General features: G+C 37.1%; 1 protein-coding gene across 6 annotated transcripts in view; it reads right to left on the bottom strand.

Moving 5' to 3' along the window:
• Positions 1 to 22,647, bottom strand: part of UTRN (utrophin) — a 408,075-nt gene that overhangs the window by 73,916 nt on the left and 311,512 nt on the right. For 5 of the 6 annotated variants that reach the window (XM_049653027.1, XM_049653026.1, XM_049653028.1 and 2 more), the window contains 3 exons: positions 18,799 to 18,945; positions 15,887 to 15,965; positions 12,693 to 12,753 (listed from right to left, as the gene is read on the bottom strand). In XM_049653027.1, the coding sequence (XP_049508984.1) occupies positions 12,693 to 12,753; positions 15,887 to 15,965; positions 18,799 to 18,945 (287 nt within the window). Of the gene's footprint in view, positions 1 to 1,746; positions 1,925 to 12,692; positions 12,754 to 15,886; positions 15,966 to 18,798; positions 18,946 to 22,647 lie in introns of those variants that run through there. The other variant, XM_049653029.1, reaches the window with a different exon arrangement.

Raw genomic sequence — 22,647 nt, 5'->3', positions numbered from 1 at the left:
TTTCTCCCCAATTTCCTTCCACTGCTAAAGTTGGCTATATAAGCCCCAAATTCCAACCATCCTTTCGAGTTACACATCACTGTACATGCACAGCAGGCATAAACAAATGCTCTTCTCTTGCTAATCTGTCTTTTGTCAGTGTAATTCACAGACCCTCTGAAAGGAAACCTAAGAAAGGAAACCTAACAGCACCCTCTTCATGTATATCTGGATTCTATACGCCCCTAATGTGTGAATCTCTCTTGCCAGTGTGACTTCTTTCTCCTCTCTCAGCCATCAGCCTCCATCAGCTAACCAGTATTTTTCTTATAGGCATTGAACAGTTTTTCTCATGATGCTTCGTCTTCACTTTAGAAGCAAGTTTTATAGTTTTCTTCTTTCTGTAAATTCCAAAACTAATTCACAGATTAGATGTCTTCTGGGAATAAGATGAGGGTAGACTAGGTCCACATAATTAGGTTCCTTCTTTGTGTATGTGTGTGTGTGTGTGAGAGACAGAGGTGAACAGCTCTTAACTTCAGTGTCCTTATATTTAAAGATAGTTTACTGTCCCTTTTCTAGGTCAGAATAGAGTAATAACGTTTAATAGTACTCCAAAGACTTCTTAGACAACACTCAGTTCTTACCAAACTGTTTAGTAAGCTAAGTGAAATGGCCCAGTACACAAGAGAGAGTGGTATTAAAATATTCATACAATGAAACTGAAGATTCTTTTTTTAATCTATGTAATATATCAAAAAGTGGGATATGTCACTAGGAAAAGGACATAATCACTGTTACACATGCATAAACAGAACCCCTGAGAACTCAGAATTTGCTTTGAGACCTTTTAAAGTGTAGATATGGAACTGGGTATGTAAAATGTCCTGGGAATTCCAAAAACTCACACAAAATAAAATACCTAAAATGTGAAGGTCTATCTCAGCAAGAGCTGGGAAGTTGGCTAGTTCCCCTACCTGGTACTTGATACCAAAGCAGAGGTGGAATGTTTCTACTTTGTATTCTGCTACTGAGCACCAAGCAAAACATTCCACCATCTTACTCTCTAAGTTGCTCCAAAGACCATGGAGAGAGTACCGAAGCTGTCTGACCTATAAATTTTACTGTTCACAGTGTGGCCCACAGCTTGAGAGCCATACAAAATCTCAGACCATATATTAAGAAAAAAAAAAAGAAAAAAAGAAAAAGTTTCCTGATCAAAATCTCAGACCCCCATTCCTTCTGTTGAACTAGAATTTTCATCCTAACAAAATCCCTCATGTAGTTGATATGCACATTCATGTGTAAGAAGTAACTTAACCTAAGTAACCTAAAGAGCTTCTAATGCATGAAGAAAAGTAAAAAAAACAAAAAAACAAAAAATAAAGACACTTCTACCTCCAAATTTTGTTGATAGAATAACTTCCTTCTTACCATGAACAAGAACTAAAGAAGGATTTGCTGGAAATAGAGTGTAATTCAAAAACAATTCATCAGGAGCTTCCAGGGTTAGCCAGCCTACCAGTATTCCCATAACCCCTGTCTCTACTGAGTCATTGAAATCCCCATGGCAACCCTACCTTCCAGAGGCAGATATCTCATCGTGAAGGACCAAATCAAAGCTCAATAACCAAACTAAAGCTCTGAATAATGCAGAGCCAAACTTCATACTTAAACAACAAATGTAAGTACTCTTTCTCTAGAATCACAAACGTGGAGCTTTGGCAAACAGCTCCTATGGAACCAGGAAGGGAAAATACCATCAGGCAGCGTGGCAGCGGCTGAGAATTCAATGAGAAGACTTGCTTGCTAATGGCTCTTCTTAGTGAAACCACTACTAGGAGCTGAGGGAACACACACATTTGGCAAACAGATGGAGGGAGGGAAACGGCATCTCCCTTTGTGAATTCAGTACCAGTTGATTCATTAGGCAGAACTGCCAACGCTGAAAATAAACACAGCCTCTGGTTACAAAAGTATAACTGCAGCTTACCAAACAACAGTTAAAAAAAAAGTAGTAGATGCAGTTGGCTGTTGGATTTTCTTTTTCTTTCTTTCTTTCTTTCTTTTTTTTTTTTTCAGTGGGGGGAGGGTTTTAAAGCAAAATCCACAATCAACCCAAAGGCTCTAAGTATTTGAACAGCTGCAGATCGCTCAGCTTATCCAGCCCAAATGCTTCCAACTCCTCCCAGAGTAGGCAACCAAAACAGAATGAAAGTAGCATATTTTGCCTCCAAAACAACAACAGTTTCGATTCTGGCCAACTTCAAATCTGAAAGAGGAGTAGAACCTAACATCGTACAGCTTGATAAACTGTAAACAAATCTAACAAAGCAGCAATGAACAGGTAAGTCCAAGATCACATGAAGCACGTGCTAGAGAACGTGTGACATGTCACCTGGGTGCCAAGCCATGCCAGGATTGCTTGTGTGGGGAAAAACTGGGAAGGCCTCTGATGGGGCCAAAAAATCAGTGGGTGTCCTATGAAGCTTAAATTGTCCCTGAACTATTTTAAACTCTGCAAACTGAAGAAAATGATAGCAGTGCAAATGCTCTTGTCCATAGAAATGCAAATTGTGTCCACTGGGATGCAACTGATTATTGTCCTATGGATATTGACCAGTTTGTCAGCTTTGCACCTTTTGGTACACTCGTTTCAGCATCCCTTGTTTGACTAAGGATGCAGTTCTTAGTATTCCCCTTGGAACCTGTTATAACTTCTCCCCATTCCCTTATTAGTGAGATAAATGAAATCTTTGACACATGCTCTTTTCATATTTGTATGAGAGTCAAGATTTTACCCATTTTTTATTTATTTAAATTGTTGTTTTTATTTTTTTAATTGTGATACAACACTGTATAAGTTTCAGGTGTACATGTTGGTCTGATACACATATACACTGCAGTAGGATTACCACAGTTGTGTTAGCTAACACCTCTATCCATAATTATCATATTTTTGTGTGTGGTGACAATATTTAAAATCCAGTTTCCTAGAAACTTTGAAGTTTAAAACTTGAATATTAAAGCAATAATATTGTCTGTAATCACTGTGCTGTGTATTAGATCTCCGTTACCTGGTTTTTAAAATCATCCTTTAATGCTCTGGTCAGTTCTAGTTTGTACTTGCTATCCTGTAGACTTTTTAACAGAGTACCCCTTCCCTCTGAAAGTGTCACAGCTATGATAACATGTGCTCTCTGTAGTTTATGGACTTTGAGGAGACAGTAAACCAGCAAGGTTAATAAGTGATATATGTTTATACCCATTATTATTCATAACGTGTTCTGATGAGCCACAGAAAGTAAAACACAAATGAGATTGTACACCAATGAAAAGAACACAAAAATGCTGTGAAACGACATGGTCCAATATAGGAGACAATGAACTAACGGCAAAACACATGTAATTTTGATAGACTGATAAGATACTGATTTCTGGGCAATAGACTAATCTGGGGAAGACACTTTTTAAAACCCATTTGTCCTAATTAGAGTGGCCTCATTTCTTCCATAAAACCTTACAAGATGACGAGAAGGCATCCTGCTTACCCCAAAACTGACGCTTAGCCAAACACCTTTATGTGTTACTTATCTATTCAATTTTATGCTTGAAACTGGATTTCGTGAGTTTTGCCATGTGTCATTTCATTTAAATTGCAATTTTAAAGACATACAAGAGAAAAAAAATTAAAGGTGAGTCAGTTAATTAAAAATACAAATATAAGAAAAAGAACAACCCATATTGTTCAGATAATCACAGAAAGAGAAATCGTTCTTCTTGGCTGTGCATAGTCAAAGATGACACACTAGGTCGGGACGCATGACCTTAATTACAATAATAGCCTATTATTTGAGTGTCCAGCCTGTTCCAGGTGCTCTTCCGAACTCTTTCTTTGTGTTAACTCAATAAAAATTCTATGAGTTAGGTGCCAATAGTATCTCCATTTACAAATGAAGGAACTAGGGCAGAGAGCATTTAGAGAACTTGCTCAAGGTCTCATGGTAAGTAGTAGAAATGGAATTTGAACCCAGATGGTCGGATTTTAAGCCTGAGTTCTTAATATGGAAGTATACTTGCATGACTGAGATTTTAAAATCTTTCTGATGAATCTGTCTAAATTTGAGTCCAAGGTCCATCATTATAATCATTACAAACAATCTCATCTGCCTTGCTTCCCTCTCACTCCTGGCAAAACCCAAGCACAGATCAGCTCAATTACTTGCCTTCTCTGGACCTGAGCAGCTGTGCATGAATACAGCTGGAGAAAATCATTCAACAGACAGACTAATTTTACTTTAAATATTTAACTTCAGACCTCAAATGTCCAACTGCTGGCAACCACACAACATTCCCTAATAAACTTGCTTCCCAGACCCCAAGACAATTTACTACTGCCTTCTTTCTCCCAAACCTAAGTAAGTTTCCCTCCCTGCCTTATATCATTTAACTCGATCTCACACTTCATTGAAAAACTAGAAACCACCAGATTCGAATTCCTTCATCTTCCCACCACCAAATCAATAAAGGTCCTTCCATCTGCCAGATTGTCTTCTTCTCCCTTCCTTACCAAGGAATTCCTCCCTCCTACCAAAGGCAAATTCTTCCCAAGATTTCTTTAAAAACCTTATGCTGCATTTAACACTCCCCTGACTCAATAAGACCATTCTCAGAATACAAATGGTGAAGGATCTGCTATCCTTATATACTCTTTCATCCCTACCTTGAATTGACATTTGCTCCTACCTACCATCCTTTTTCTCTTCTTGACAAAATTTTCCAATGAGTAGTGCACAACCTCGTGTCCCACTCACCACTGAACCCACTTTCACTCAGTTTCCAAATTCACTCCTCTACCCAACTAGCCCTATCAAAATTACCAGTGAACTGCATGTTGTCCAATGGAGTGGCTGCCTTTCTGTCTTCAACTCGCTAGACCTGTCCTCAGGGTGGGGAGAAGTCAGGAAGAGAAAAACAATGCCATGAGTACAAAGTGGAGTAGAAGCTAAGAGTTGCTGTTAAAAAGGCTCCAGAATGAAGTTGACACAGGCTTTTGCAGGCTCTGCTAATACTTTTTTTACATATGCTTATGGAAGTAATATATAGGAATACTGGAATCAAGCAGGAGCTCCCAAATAATCAATTTGCATTCAGGTGATTCAAGTATACAGAGTGAAAACAAATTTCGGCAATCTGATGCAATGTTATTTATCTGAGTTATTTATCTTCTTAAAGATCTAAGAGGTGACATTCTCATTCTGGAAAATATAATTCCCCCTATCTTTGTTTCACTTGAGACCAGAATATATGAAGAATATGCAGTAGTCCTGCCAGTATGCAGATTCTTACACCGAGTGTGTGTGTGCTTGTGTGCACGACTGCATTGAGGGGCTAGTGGGGGATGGACTGGGCAGGAAGTGAGGAAGTTGTACGGGGAGGAAACTTATGTGTTCCTCAGGTTTATACAGAGCGTCTTAAACCCTTTCAAATACTTTCTGCCATCTTCCAGGCTTTTAAAGGCAGGAAAGCCAGGTTATATTTTTTGAAACATAAGAATAAATCTAAGGGAAAACTTAAAGTTTGAATGTCAACATTTCCAGGAAAAAAAACCTTTCTGTTTAGATTCAAAAGAAGATATAGAATTCTACTTGATAATAGATATTGTTAAAGCATAGAGTCTTCCTTAGAAAATGCCACTAGCTTGTCATGATGATGAAGACGCAAGGCAGGAAGACTAAACTATCAACAATGGATACCTTCAAATCTATTGGCTTCAACTATAAAACACACTTAAAATAATTTCATACTCAGAGGTAGGTTCAAAGACACAGGGGTGTAAAGGGCTATACAGAAACAAAGGCTGCAGCACACTCTAAAATACAAATGTCAATATTCCAGGCATGATTGATAGAACAATTTGTTACAAAAATTCGTCGTACTTGACAAGGTTTGCTTGTATTTGATTTTAAGTAAAGTAGAATTCATGACCAAAACAGATGTGTCTGGGTGTGAGAGGAGCTTCAGATGATACTTGTTTTGAGGACACTGGAAGGTTTTCCAGAAGAATGAGCTGCAACACACTCAATAAACCCAGGGAAGCCTTATTTTGGTAGTATCTCTGCTTGGGTCCAGAACTCAGACAGAGCCTCACCTCTGACCCAAACTCTACGTTCCTCTAAGCTCTCAAACTGGGAGAATCAGACCATTAATCAACATTAATCAATATTCCTGTGGGTTATCTGTTATTGAGTTGGCCCTGGAAAGTCCTGTATACTCCTGCCTGAGATTTTAACTCCATGATTTAACTCCATGATTTTAACTCCCACTAGAGTTGAATTTATCATTGTATCCTTCTAGTTTTTTTTTTAAAGCTGAATGTATATTATTTGGTTTTGGAAAAAAAATTTACTACTTTATCTTTTTTCATATATATTTTTTAAAGGAGAAATTAACTGTGATTTTTTTCTATATGGTTGTACTAAATCTTACTGTATCATTTTACTTTTTAATCCATACAGAAAAAGATATTCTATTTATTTCACAATTTATTTGATCATTACTTCCGTACTTTTGCTAGTTTCCATGACTATCTTAAAAATTTAATCTTTACAGATCGAAGTACAAATATTTCTTTTTCCTCCCTAATGGCCCTACAGTGACCTCTCTGTGCTGTATGGTAGAATTTTATTAATTGTATCCCTGACCCTAAAGGTTGAACTGTACAGTAAGGCTGATGGTGCTACTATAATACAATGGAGCTGAGTAATCTATAAGATTCCAAGCCGAAATTCCACTCCATGGTAAGAGTAACTCTGGCCCCAGCAATGTATAGATGAATGGCAGGAAAGATAATACCTTTTTAAGTCTTGAACTGGTCAAAGTCTTTCTCAGACAATGTCAACTCCACCTGAATTATCTCAGTAACCCAGGGCAGTGGTAAATACACTAGAAGTTGTCTGGTTACAGTTTGCCAACATGAGGCTGCTGCAGGGCAGGCTGTCCGCTGTCAGTTTTCTCATGAGCCAAGGTGTGCCCACTTGTCTGAAGCTGCCCCCACGTGTAGGAGGTTTAGGGATTCCCAAGGTGCTTACATTCTTTCATAAAGCAATTTCTTTCTTACCTCCTCACCAGCAGAGCTGGCCCAGTGAGTTTTAAATATTTATTTGCAACACAGATAAAGTCCCAGACTGTTGCTTGGAAAAATCGACTCTCCAGCACATTCTCTCTGGCTCTATTTCATTAATTTCTTCATCATTAAAACCAAAGTGCAAGCTCTACTTTTGGAAAGAGACTCAAAGTGTGCCCCAAGACTTCTCCACTTAAAAAATCTGGCACTGAAAGGATGCCATCTCTCATCTTGATTCAGGCGGAAGAAAGAGATGAAGACAGCTGTAGGAGGCCTTTTGGAGAGAACTGTATTTATCTTTCAGTGTTAGTTACATCTTTGTTATGGATTTATTTGGTTTGGGGAGGAGTTTTGTGCAACCTTCAAAGATAAAATGCTTTATGTTAATTTCCTCTTTGTCTTGTTATACTACGCCTTTGTTAGCTTTGACTTTCTTGTTAGGCTGAATATTTGGATATCCCATAGCTGCCACTCCTCTCTGCTCTTTCTTAAGGAAGAAATATTTCACCTACATCATTTAAACGGGGTCCGTGATGCCTCTAAAGATAGAAGCATGAATTCTCTCCTTTAGACTGTACATATATAATGAGACAAGTATATACAGTTTATGCAAATAAACTGTATGACTGCTATAAAGAACAGCTACTCGCGCTCTAAGATTTCATTTACAGCTATAAACTGTTATTTTCCCCGGAAATTGACAGATTAGGGCAGCAGAGAATGCCCTTGGGAGGCAAGAAAGGGGAATTATCCTTAATGGACACAAGAATAGAAAAGGAAACTATAAAGGAGATACAATAAATTAAGGAAAATTCTGATTTAGACCTGTTCATCAAGGGGAGTTAGAGTAAGCTAGAGTATGCATAGTAGTGGTATTTGAAGGTAAAGATCATATATTCCGATGACTATACACTATAATATTGAGGGATGTCCGTTTTAGAGAATGCAATATATATTATGAATTAAGAAGCCATTACTAAAATGTTCATATTAAAGCTGTGTGTAGGAGAACACCTAGAATCCTATAAAGAATTTAGGTCTGCACCTCAGATTCTCATGGGAAAAATAGAGCCAGAGGACTGTTAAGATGTGAGTGTGAAGCCTTGTCACGAGAGCAGTGTAATCATTTCTACCAAGGCTAAAGCTTACTGAAAAGTCATGCACTCTGGCTTCAGAGATAACATCGTAGAGGGAGAAAGGAAAACCATACTTCCTAACTTCACCTTACTAAAGTCTATGAAAGAGTATGACTTATGAACAGGATGGACATCTATGCTAAAAGCCCTGGGGTGCCTGGGTGGCTCAGTCGGTTGAGCACCTGAGCACTGGAGTTCAGCTCAGGTCATGATCTCACAGCCTGTAAGTTTCAGCCCCACGTCGTTGGGCTCTGTGCTGACAGCTCAGAGCCTGGAGACTTGCCTGTGATTCTGTGTCTCCCTCTCTCTGTCCCTCCCCCTCCCCCTCCCCCACTCACACTCTGTCTCTCTGTTTCTCTCTCTCAAAAATAAACATTAATTTTTTTTTTTTAAATTTCTGTAGTTAAGCTAAAAGCCCTACGGGACTTATGAGCCAGCTTTGTTGAGCATCCTGCTCATGGATGGAAATCTATCCAATGACAGAAATCTCTGACCATGTAAATGAGGAAAGGTAGTGGGGGGCCACAGACCTTGTTCCCCTACCTCTGGAATCCTGTCAAGATCCAACTGGCAGGACTGTAGAGAACTACATTTTTCTACCTATAGGAAAGCACCTTTGTCCATTACCGTACCGTGGTGTGACATTTCCTGAAACATATAAAGCATATACTACCTGACAGAAATTAGCCTATGAAAATTAGCTCTGCATTCAATTCCTGGCACATAGTAGGTGCATAATAAATAGCAACCAGTCCATAGTATGGAAAAAAAAGGAGGTTTGCTCCTATCTTCTCCACCTGACCACTCCTTCCTAAATATAAGCCTTCATCTACCCAAATTGTCCATGTGACTAAAAATTTCTGTTCTCTACTTCAACCAATGCTGTGGTTCACAGTGGTTAAGAGGGCAGGAGCTGGAGTCAGTCCCCGGGTTTGAACACTAGTTTCTCCATGTACTGGCTGTGTGACTCAAGCAAGCTCTGCGTGTGCCTGTTGTCTAAGCCTTGCCTGTAAATGGGGGTAATGACAGTACCTATGCTTCAGTGGAGAGAATCCATGCACAGGATTAGTGCAGTGGCTGGCAAATGAAAATCCAAAAAAATATAATTCATTTCGATAATTGTTATCACCCACTATGACTAATTGTCATTATTATTTCTGGATCAAAATGAGAAGCAATGAGTTTTATATGATTAATGTGACTTATTAGGAAAGTTCAAACCAAAGCTTTTGTTATTTTTTTTTGAAAGAGAGAGAGTGTGCTCACATGAATACGGGAGGGGCAGATGGAGGGAGAGAGTGAGAGTGAGAGTGAGAGTGAGAGTGAGAGAGAGAGAGAGAGAGAGAGAGAGAGAATCTCAAGCAGTCTCCACACCCAGCATGAGACTGACTCTGACGAGGGGCTCCAGCTCATGACCATGAGATCATGACCTGAGCCGAAATCAAGAGTCAGATGCTTAACTGACTAAGCCTCCCAGGTGCCCAACCCAAAGCTTTTACTTGTTCTTCCCTTTATGCCTGAAACTCCTTGGATATTAACTTTTAGCTGAGGAAATGAAAAACGTGTGCAAACCACAAACACATGAGTAAAAATTCAGACAGAAAGAAATCTGGCTTTTATGGGTAGATTTTTGTATATTATGAAAGCAGCAAGAGCCATTTCAGGTTTCCTTAAACTGCTAGAACAATGAGCTGTCATTGGATTATATTAGAAAAGAAAAATAACTAGATCAGCTTTGGAAGGCCTACCTTTGAAGCAGCAAATATAATTTAAACTTTTTTTTTAATGTTTTTATTTATTTTTGAGACAGAGAGAGACAGAGCATGAGCAGGGGAGGGGCAGAGACAGAGGGAGACACAGAATCCAAAGCAGGCTCCAGGCTCTGAGCTGTCAGCACAGAGCCCGATGCGGGACTTGGACTCAAGAGCCGTGAGATCATGACCAGAGCCGAAGTCGGACGCTTAACCGACTGAGCCACCCAGGTGCCCCACAAACACAGGACTAATAATTCAGACAGAAAGAAATCTGGCTTTTATGGGTAGATTTTTGTATATTATGCAGGCAACAAGAGCCATTTCAGGTTTCCTTAAACCGATAGAACAGTGAGCTGTCATTGGATTATATTAGAAAAGAAAAAATAACTAGATCAGCTTTGGAAGGTCTACCTTTGAGGCAGCAAATATAATTTAAAGATATGAGTTTCAGCTTAAGATATTAACATAGAGGGATTTATGCTACCCAGACTCTTATAGATGAGATCTATATTCTATCCTTTTATAGAAACAAATGAGTCCTAGAACCACTGTGATACACCTCAAAATAAATACCTACAGAGAAAGAAATGCACTGGGAAGCCATCAAAGTATGTTTTAGCTAATCTGTAAAATTAAAACATGAAATAAAGACAGTGTGCTCTTCCCATTCTCCTTTCAACTTTCTTGCTATATTGTGGCATTAGAGTATACAAAACTGTATACTCACATATTGAATATAACGAAATTTCTTCCCAATTCTTACTTTCTTTTTGGCCAAATTAATACATCCTAATATGCTCCAGGAAACTAGTTGCATGACAATCATGCTAAATTTGTTTTTAACATTCTTCCTCTACTTAGTTGTGCAGTCATGCAAACGGAAGTGTATATTAAAAGTGTTTCACTCATTATTTACTTGCTTATTAATTTATTTGAGAATTAAAATTTTTTCATAATAATTCATGTGGAAATACTGGCTCATATAACCCTACCTCCAGAGATCGATGTACTTGTTTATGAAGAAATAAACTGTTAAGTTACACAACAGAGCAGGTAATGGAAGAACCTGGTTAAAAAGTTTTCTAGAAATAAGACCGTTCATCCTATGTACCCTATATATCCGAGCAGATTTCTAAGTACATATTTCAAAGTCCTAAAAGACAGTTAACACTAAAACTATATATATTTAAGAAAATTCAATTTTTCATTAATGATGTTGAAGATATTTTGGGATGCTACAATCCTACAGGTCACATTAAAAATATTGGCCATCGTTAAATATATACATACACACACACACACACACACACACACACACATATATATACACATATATATACATATGTACATATATACACACATATATATACATATATATACACACATATATATATTGAAGTTTATAAAAAAACCAAATCAGTGAAACTCTGACTTAGACAATGCCTTTTCTAGTCCTATATAACCAACCTACCTACAGAAATTCCTGTTTTAGTAGTAGTGCTAAAATTAAAGACAGATTTTCAAAATGCCAAATCAAACAGATAACCACTTATATAACACAATCAAGCAAGAGAATGAATATTTTCTTTATCCAGTAAAAACAAAAATCTGCCTTGTTGGATCCAATTAACATTTTTAAAAACTCATATAATAAAAATGCCTTGTCAACTGAGTAAAATAACTTAATTTCAAATAATTTCATTGACTTCCCTATTTTGTACAGTACATGTATTCGTTTTCTATTGTTGCCTGTAACAAAGGACTCCAAAATCAATGCGTCTCTAAGCTAAAATTGAGGTTTGCAGGTCTGTGTTCCTCCCCGGAGGTTCTAAAAGAATCCCATTTGCTTGCCTTTTTCAGTTTTGAGAGGCTGCAAGCATTCCCTGACTCATGCCCCTTTGTCCATCTTCACGTTAACCTAATATTCACATCCAGGGATCAGGGCGTGGGCATCTTTGTGGGGCCATGATTCTATCTAATGCAGTACATCAGATTTATGCCTAAACCTGTAATGTTCAAGTCAATATTCACCCCACAAATTAAAATTCTCTATGCTGTAACTATTGCTATATATTTATTATTATTATTGTTATTTTTATAGTAATGGAAATGTAAAAATTTTTCGAATGGTTTAAATTTGGATCAGATGAATAAACCTTCTCTCAATAAAGACACGCCAATTTACCCAGCCTCTGACTTCCTTTTCTTTACAATCAGCGCAGTTTGAGAAACATCATTGTGTCAAGAGTTTGACATACTTATTTATTTAAAGATTTTATTTTTAAGTAATCTCTATACCCAACGTGGGGCTTGAGCTCACAACCCCAAGATCAAGAGTTGCATGCTCTACTGACTGAGCCAGCCAGGTGCCCCAAGAGTCCAACATGTTTAGAAATTTTGTTATTTTCCCCAAATATTTTAATATCTGTTTTAAAAAAATATATATGCTAAACATGCCAACAGCCCTAACCTTATAAACTGCAAATATTACTCTGATTTTTAAACGAACCTCGTAAACTTATAAACTGCAAATATTACTCTGATTTTTAAGCTAACTTCTTTTAAATATTAAATATATATAGTTTCCTTCAGATAGTAGGATTGAATTCCACTTTCAAAAGTGACAGAGGAAAGCCTCTTAAGTTATCAACATAACTTTACTTTTTGTATCATAAAGGAGAATTAAAATCAACTTACTTGATGTAATAGGGCACTTTATTATGTGAAATGGATCTTTGCCACGGCAGCTGGACTGAAGCTGAAGAAACAAAGGGAGGTTATTGGAAACACTGCTCACCCAAAAAGCCTTATGCCATAATGCAAAACAACTGAACACACTTTACAGCAAATTCACCGAGAACTGCTCTGGTTTTTGAGCTGGATTCCTAGAATTATGAAATCTGCTAGGCTAAACAAAGAGTGGCTTTTTAAAGATTCATTTGAAGCAAGGAAAGAAACAACATAGGTTCATTTTCTAAGACCAACTCTAACTAATTGAACCTGTTGCTAAAAATACTTTTAAAAATCAAGGGTTTTTTTTTTATTTACAACCACTTTAAAACTTAGTGCTATCTGGAAAATGTGCTCTGTACATATTTTTTGATTAAGCTAAAATCAAAATTAATTTTACCTGGTATATCCAGATTATAAACTAGATTTCTCAAGAATGAATTTTCCAGATCATTAATACCGTGCTTTACTTTGTTTCACAGGAGTAACTATCTAGGACAGATGGCATTTAAACAAACTCATCTGGATGAATTTTAAAAAGGAAAGATTAAGATAAACATAGGCAAAGGATTGTAAAAAAAACAAAGTAATTATCTGGATAGAAGAATCCCAAATACTTACTTAATCTGAAATACACACAAAATATAGTTTCTTACTTTTACATTAGACATCACTATGCTTGTGATTTTATGTTTTGTTTTACTGAGGTACTTATTTTTTATAATTCCTGTTATTCCTTACTTATAAAAACATATTATTCCTACATAAGCCAATTATTTTAAGACTTACTTAAGAAGAGTTATACATGTAAAGCTGGGGCTATTAAGGAATTTTGCTAAATGAACTAATAAACAAGCACATTGCAAAGAAACAAATCTTTGCAATTATCACTAGACTCTCATATAGCCAGTTGTCATCAATGATTTTTTTCTGAATTTCATGTCATATTAATATCTTACAAAAATAAAGCATTCTAACCTCTGCAAAGCATTTTCAAATTTATCTACTGATAAGAAGGCCAACAAATACATATTAGAGCTCCATTTGATAAATATAGAAAAAACAAAATAAAAAATAAATACTTAGAAATGAAATAACTTGCCCCATAAATAAATGGCAGAGCTCAGGCATGATTTCAAGATTTCTGACCACTAGTTCAGCCATTTTTCTATTCAATGATTCTTCTCTTTATAACATGTAAGCACTCCCTTCTCCAACTATGTCCATGAAAATCTAAAAGGCTGATGAACATGTGGAACTAAGTATATTAAATCTCTCATTAGAGCCAACCTCATTTCAGTGTTGGCACCAGGCTACTAGGTCAGTTTTTATTTTGTGTCTAACTAAACAGACTCCTTTTATAACCATGGCTAAAGTCCAAGGAATATAATAAAGGCAACAATTCCAAGCAGCAAGAGATAACAATTACTCAATTTATTAATTGGGATTTTGTTTACACTTCTCCATTCATTTTAGTAATTGTTTTGATTTGAATAACTCTGACCTCCTTGGACTATCGGTTCTAGACAATAAAAGGCAATGTGCTTACGTTTCACAAAGTGCATGTGAATTTTACCACGTTTCATTTCCTAAAGAACATGAGTTGGATTTTTATTATGGAAGGCTGGTTGCTAGGTGAAAGTGTAGGGTTTCATCAATACGAAGAGATAACTCAACCTTAGAACTAAAAGGAGAATCACAATTATTTGTTAAATCCCTCTTTAGTTTGGTCTTAGCACAGGGCTTTACACTCTATAACATTAAGTTTAGGAAATACGATGTAGTTCATACCTAATGAAGATACTGCAAACTTATTTACTTTATCAACACTGATGGCATCCAAACTTTAGAAATGCATCCTGGCACCTAGTATATTCCAATAAGTACCACAATCACTCGAAGACAGGCTATCTAATGGCTCAGGTGTGTGAAACAGAAAACACGTGTGGGTGGGCGGAGGCTGGAAGGGGGACGGGAAGGGGGTACATGAGCCCTGGAGAGGTATAGGACAGAAAGGGCAGGAAATGACTAATTCAGATTCTTGAAACTGTGAAAAGAGAAAAGCCTGACCTTGAACTGAGGTAATGCAGATTACCAACCATGACAAAAGATTAAGGGAAAATATAAATGTAATCAATTTAGTTGGAAGACCTGGTATTACTTCAGTTTTCTCTACTATTATAAAGATACAAAGAAGTTATCATAAGCGGGAAATAAGCTTTGCCTTAAGTTTTAAACTTTCACTTAAACTAAGTTGAACAAACTTTTCTGACATGTTTGCCAGAGAAAATAAAAGGAAAAAAATTAAGTCAGTGAAAGCACTGGTGCCAAGAATTGTGAAAGGTGCCTGTGAAACTCAGTATGCTTTCCCACTTAATTTTCAAGGCGATCAGAAAAAATACGTATGATTATCGTAATTTTAAGACAAAGAAATGAATTTTCAGCAACCTACAGGTCTGATAAAATGCAGAATTAATATTGTCATCTCAATTTCGGTGACTCTAAATCCTACATTCTTTAGTTTTCCAAGTAGGGAGTGAAAAATAAAGTAGGAGCTCAAATTACCTATATAAGATCTCATCAACAATCCATAAAACTAAAAACTTCAGTTGCAGAATATTATGTAAAAATCTACATATATGGTTTGGCTAAATTGGCAATACTTGACGAGGAGAAAAGCTAACTATGATCACAGTGAACCTAATAAACAAAAATTTCAAAGATTTGTGGGGAGTTTTTGTTTTAATTTATTTCTAAAGCTACAGGTGCATTTTAAATTAATAAATGCTTTTTAAGAAGAAAAATTAGAAATCTTAAAATATAAAAAGATTTCTTTAATGTGACAAAGTTCATGACCTTGGCTTATGATACAGCAATGGTAATAAGATAATACATTAGTTCTTATAGCAGATAGTACAGGGAAAAACCATAGCTAAGAATGAGCTCAGTTTTGCTCCACTTCAAAGACTTTTCGATCGTGACCAGATTATTACCTTAATAACCAATAACCAATACTGTAATTGATCTTAATACTTCCTTTCATATATTTATCTTACACAAGCAAATATATTTGTAGCAAAGAATATGGCTTGTTGAGGGAAAAGGAAAGAACATGCTCATTCATTCACTTAATGAGAACAGCGAAGTTTATTAGTACTTACTAGAAAGAAAATGCTGAGATGATGGCCCAAAATCTCTATGGGCTTCCTGAAGCTGTTTAAGGCGATCATCCACAGAAACCTGCACATACACATGCAAGAAATAATGTGATTTGAACACAAGGACTTTAATAACATACTTAATTTAAGTATTATCCTAAATGATGCTACAGCCCAAGATATGATTGCTTGCATAGACTCCTCTATCTCTGGAATCAAAGTACTGGGATTAAAACAGACTTCTTCTGGTACCAAATGACAGCAAATAGTGCCAGGAACTCTTCTAAGCAGTTTATACAAATTAACTTTTTTAGCCTTCACAATAGCCATAATATTATCACCACTTTACAGATGAGACACCTGGGACACAAAGAGCTGTCCAAGGACATAAAGTTAGCACCTGACAGCACTGGTATCCACAGCCAGCTCATCTGGTGCCAGGATCTCTTGCTTTCCTGTTCCTCTCTATTGCCTTGAAAGCAGTAAAGCGCTAAGGCATCTAAAGTCAAGATGTGGCCATGGCCAGTGGCTACTCATCTCTCTTTTGTAAGGAAGGTGGTAAAAAGTGTCACAGGGAACAAACGGAAAAGAAGGCTAAAATACTCCAAGGGAGGGACACCTTGGTGGTTCAGTTGGTTGAGCGTCTCACTCTTGATCTCAGCTCAGGTCATGATCTCATGGTTTGTGAGTTCAAGCCCTGCATCAGGCTCAGCCCTAAGAGTGCGAAGCCTGCTTGGGATTCTGTTTCTCCTTCTCTCTGCCCCTTCCCCGCTTGCACTCTCTCTCTCTCTGAAAATAAATAAATAAACTTTATAAATAATAAAATAAGGGGCGCCTGGGTGGCTCAGTCGGTTAAGCGTCCGACTTCGGCTCAGGTCATGATCTCACGGTTCGTGGGTTCGAGCCCCGCGTCAGGCTCTGTGCTGACAGCTCAGAGCCTGAAGCCTGCTTCGGATTCTGTCTCTCTCTGTCTCTGCCTCTCCCTTACTCATGCTCTGTCTCTGTCTCTCAAAAATAAATAAATGTAAAAAATAAATAAATAATAATAATAATAATAAAATAAAATACCCCAAGGGAAAAAACAGATGACGACAGACAGACAGAAAGACAGAAAGACAAAGAGACAGACTTAGATAAGAGATTCATAGACAGGTAGAGATAGATGGAGAGAGAAAGGATATATGAGTAGGGAATGCCTTATTTGCCTCCAACTTTGTGTCCAATCATCTCGATGTGGGGGTATTCAAGTGTATACCAGTCAATTAGCATACTCTCTGGATTTGTCCTCACAGTTAGCTCTCTGTTATGAAAATGCAAAGTTGGTATACCGAGAAACTAAATGCAAATCAATAACAACTGTACACAGCCTACTGACACTTGCATTTTCTTTTCCCTGGTCCCGGTCTATGTAGTGCTAGTCAGCTGTTCCGCTTAGATTGTCAATCTTATTTTCGGCGGCCTTTAAATGAAACGTGTATATCTCTGGCTCACTGGGCAGCTCGCGTTTCTCCTGGTTAGCTATTTAAATTACATTAGCAAGTGCTTCGTTCATTAAGGCCAAGAAGCATTCAAACGTCACACTCTATGTTCAGGAGAAGAGAAGATGCTAGTCCTGAAATACAGTGACGTTGCTGCCAGCATAGATTCGTTCCCCTTATTCAACCAGCAACATCCGAACTCTAGGAGTTACAAGACTCAGAGATAAGGATAAGAGAATATACATCCTCCTTCAAGCATAATGTACTCCTTGAAGATAGTAATAACAGAAGCAGAAGGCCATCAGGATGGACCACAGGAATACCTGCATGAAGGTAATGAATTAGGGAAATGGAGCAGAAGATAAAAGGAGTAAAAGTCAAACGCCTCTGTGTTCCACTCACTAGAAAAGCAGGTACGAGTTTAACAGCTCATGCCTTACTAATCCCAGATTATTAACACTCTTTTCAAACACAGAAAAGACTAATACTATGCACTCTTTTCTTACATCTTCAACTTCATGAAGGACATACAAACCACTGGGTATTTCAACATTTGGGTTAATTCAGGAAACCTAGTATGCTGTAAAATAATATATCTTTAAAATAAAAATGCTTTTGTGTACCACCTCAAATTGCATATTTATCTCATTAAACATTGCATTTTAGACCCAAAAGATAGAGAGAAATAAGAGTTATTTTTTTCAATATTCCACTTAAAATTATCCTGCTAGTTTTCAGGGGGGAATAAAGTGATCATCGTAACTCCTAGGACCTGGCCCTTGAACAGGACAGAGCTCTGCAAAGGCTGCATGAAAAAAAAAAAAAAATGACTGACCAGCATGTGTAGTGACTTGCAAATGCTGACACCTACTAACACGACAGAGTCCTTCTGGGTGTGGCTCTATTAAATCTGGGATGAGCAAGTACTATCCAGAGTCACTGAAATAACTGCATCACAGCAGCAAAGACCTAAAAGCCCAAAGTAAACACCACACTAGTACAAATGTGCTAGCTGGAAAAGATGAACAAGATGCCTAAATAGCACAGAGTGGAAGAAAGATAGAGATTTCTTAACTTTTCAAAAGAAAAAAACATACACACACACAATTAAAGTAAGAAAAATGAGCCATTATGGAAAATGTTTCTGTAACCTATCACAGGTTTCAATTGCTTTATTTGACCCTTTGCGGTTTTCTACAAATATCACACGAATAGTACCTCATAAAATTACATTAAAACCAATATTCATAAGTAAATGAGGCCTTTGGGTTCAAGATATGGAAAGACAAATATCTGATTATATTACATGCTACAAATCCGTTATCAAATACAACCAACAAAGACAGAGAAAACGATAGTGTGTGGTAGAATAATGAGACAGGGTTTGGGGACCTACTGGGGTATAAAGCTGGATTATGAACAGGGATAAACTGATACCTGCAAAAGTTTCCATCGCATATTAAGGTCATCTAGCTGGCGAGACATCTTTAAAGATGGATGTAGGTCAAGTGGCGACAGCTGACTGGATAAATCATTCACTGTTTTAACTTTTAAGTTGATTGGTGCAATTTCTTCTCTAAATGCCTGGAAGAATAAAAACAAAAATGATGTTCTTGGAAAAGAATATAACAGAAGGTAGTATTTTGAACTTTCCTTCAAAGAAAATGGCAAGATCAGCTGCCAATGGCAACCCATTGGCAACAGCTGACAGCTCAGTCCAGGTCTTTAGCAATTGGGACCACCAGGCACAGAGCCATCCTTTATAACCTGGAGAATTTAAATAGGTGCACAAAGAGAAAAACTATAATGCAAAGTATAATGCAAAAAACAAAAAATGAAATGATTATGTGTTTCCTGCAAATCTACCATTTTATGTAATTTCATCTGGAAAATGTTTGCCATTATTATCCACTTTCCTAATTTCTAGTCTTGATTCTACTTTCAATTTCATGTTTTCCATCTTCATTTCCATTTAAAATTAAGTGAGATATTGGCCAGTGAGAACAACTTTCCTAACCACAAAACCTACGACTATTATATACTCGAGAGGTAAGTTTTGATCCTTTCAAAATCATTGATGATCACTGTGGTTAGAGGAAGGGCAGGAAGAGAAGGGTACATAAGAAAAGAGGTAAATGAGGCTTAGTGACAAATGCTACCTCTGGCACAGTACAGAGAGATGCCATAGGTGGGAGTGGAGGATGTATGTGAAGAGAGAAAGAAAAGAACAAAAGATATTTTGGGCCAGTGACAGTAATTCGTCCCATAAGAGCAAACAGAATAATGAAAACACAGTTTTCTCCATTCTCCACATAATTCTGCCTGCCTCTATGTTCATGTTCCCTTTTTCCAACAAAGTCTTTGCTTAGATCCAATTGATGTTTTAAAAGACTCAACTCAGGTGCCCCACCCATCCATCCTAATTCAGGGAAGATTTCCCTGAGGCTCTTCTCAGCATTCTTGGCTGGAGACCCCTCTACATGTTCTGCGGCGTTCTCGCTGCCTTCCTGAACCCCGTCAGGACTTTAAACCAGCACACATCCAAACACACAGACTCAGTTTTATAAGTGGGAGCCATTCTGATTGTGTGGTGTCATACAAGCCAGTTGTTACATATTTTAAATATCATATCATTCCTTATCAGAGCTCTTAGTACATCCATATACTTGACGTCCCTCAAGAAGAATAGAAGCTTCTTGAGAATAGACATTCTCTAGTATTCAGCGCAAAGTTTGCAATACAAGAGGGGAGAATTCATTTCTATTGATGAAGGCCCACAAAAATGATATCCATGGCAAGATTAAGCCAATATACAATTGGGAAAAGAACTGAGATACCAAAAGAGAACAGTATATTGTTATTTCTTTAGTATGTCACAAAATCAGAGTTAATTATGTACCAAGTTGAACTTACGTGTATTAGGTGTCCTGAACATATAGTTGGTATCAGCCCTCAAGCTGTATCACTTCTATGATCCCACCCCTTAAGAGATAAGCATATGTCTACAAGTCTCCTTTCTTCTCCCGTTTCCCCCATACCAAGTTTAGGTAATGAAATATTATATATCAGAGTGTTCTGAAGACCATGAACTTTTATTGGAATACTGAAGTATTAATTTGATTTCCCCATAATGCTTATAAAAAGAAAGCCTCTTTAACCATGTCCTTTCTCCCTTCTCTCTTCAAAACCTTTTCTCTTCCAAAACTAGTTACCCTATTTAATTCCCCCTTATATAACATGTGTAGGCTAAAAATAATCATTATCGTTGATAAAACTCAAAATAGTATTATGAATATAACTTTAATAAGGAAATTCATTTTAGATAAATCAGAGAATATTTTTTAGTGTTTGAAAAATCTCAAACATGCTCAAAAGCCACAAGAAGAAACTCAAGATGGAAAGTCAGAAGAACAGACCCAGAGCTCACAGTCAGTATGAAAGGTACACACATAGGAGGTAGCAGTGTGTAGAAGACATTTGAAACAATGAACATGTAAGTCAATGTGTGTAAAGTAAGAAATATTGCCAGAACCCTAGAAAGTATCAACATTTCAAAATCAGGCAGAAGAAAGGAAGCTCACAAAGGCATCTCAGTTGCTACAAAATGGAAGGAAGAGGCTTTTAGACATGTGATCTGTTTCCTCCACGGCTGCAGGCATTGGTCTTTTATGGATGACAGATGTGCACACAGACTCACAAATACAGGTCAACAAGAAAAGCAGTTAATATGATAACAGAGGCCTTCTAGGTCTAAAGAATGAGCCGCTAACATGGAAGCTTAGAACAGACACAAGTGGGACTAGGGTGGGGAAAGAGAAGGTTTCTGCTGGGACTTGGAAGGGATCTGAGTTCCTTCAGATTCAGTTTAAGAATAATGACAGAACTCAAATCTTTCAAGGTTTCTTCAGTTGTTTTTGAACATTATACCTTAATATTCTCTACCAGACTACTTGGGAGGACTCAAGAATTTTAATCAGCTTTTAAAATCAATGTCTTTGTATTTTGTAGGTATCAAAGATTAAAAATGAAATGCTAGGGGGGCGCCTGGGTGGCTCAGTCGGTTGAGCATCTGACTTTGGCTCAGGTCATAATGATCTCACAGTTCATGGGTTTGAGTTCCGTGTTGGGCTCTGTGCTGACAGGTCAGAGGCTGGAGCCTGCTTCTGACTCTGTGTCTCCCTCTCTTTCTGCCCCTTCCCTGTTCACGCTCTGTCTCTCAAAAATAAACATTATTTTTTTTTAAAAGAAAAGCATAATTAAAAAAATGAAATGCTAGAAAGTGTCCTTAGGTTTCTATAACTTCAAATAATAAAAATAACAGCTTTTATGTTTTTGAACAGTCTTTTAGTTCAAAAGATGGGAAAATTTTTCAAAATTAGATTGTAACTTCAAGACATTTTAAAAATCTTACAGCGCATCAAGGGATTTTAATTTTTCCTCTGTAACAATACTGTTTTTTCTCTTAAAAAGTCACAGGTGAAAATATTAAAAGACCTTTGACCACCATGGTCATTGGGTTTTGTTTTTGTGGTTTAGTGTTTTGTGGAAGTAAGGAACCTTTCTACTAAGGAAGTTTACCTTTTGCTTTTTAAAGAGCTTTCAAATTAAGGGCCTTGAAGTAAAGCAAGTTTTAAAATGGTTGCAGATCTGCTGTGTGTTCTAGTATTAAGAACCAATGTATCATGTTTGCTGCACTTTCCTGTAGGAGAATAAAAGTCTATGTGGTCTTCCTTGCTATCAAAACAGAAACATCTGCTCGTATTAAAGGTGCTGCCAGCCTGATGGCAGATGTGGGGAAAAAAAAAAGGCTTCTCCTGTTGTAAGGGGTATATTTGGCAAATAAGAATGATTAAGGATAATTTTAGGGCATTAAGGTTATTTGATTACCCCCAAAGATTTTGTTTTCCAGTTGCTTTGACACATTTAATAATATTTAGCAATGATCAGTACTTATTTTCACCTGCCAACAGCTTCAGGGGGATTTGGCGTATATGTTAGAGTACATGTAAAACATCCCAGATTTTGAATCCATTTTGTTTGGTTTAATGAGATGTGGGTTTTATTTTCTTTTTTTCCTAATAAGATGTTAAAATATTTTAATCCACAGTTTATTCCTTTCTCTTAACTATTAACTGTATTTCTCCTGGCTTTCCACTTAAGCAGTGAATTGAACAAAAGAATCTAGGTGCAGAAGTGGGTAATTTCTTTAATCAAATGGGATTAACAACTCCCAAATTTTTAGGCCTTTAACAACTTTTAGGCCAGATACAACTTTTCATTTTTTTC

Source organism: Panthera uncia (assembly GCF_023721935.1).
Source record: "Panthera uncia isolate 11264 chromosome B2 unlocalized genomic scaffold, Puncia_PCG_1.0 HiC_scaffold_24, whole genome shotgun sequence".
Classification (NCBI taxonomy): domain Eukaryota; kingdom Metazoa; phylum Chordata; class Mammalia; order Carnivora; family Felidae; genus Panthera; species Panthera uncia.
Note: the sequence above shows the minus strand (reverse complement) of the source record. Positions and strands in the feature narration are given on the sequence as shown.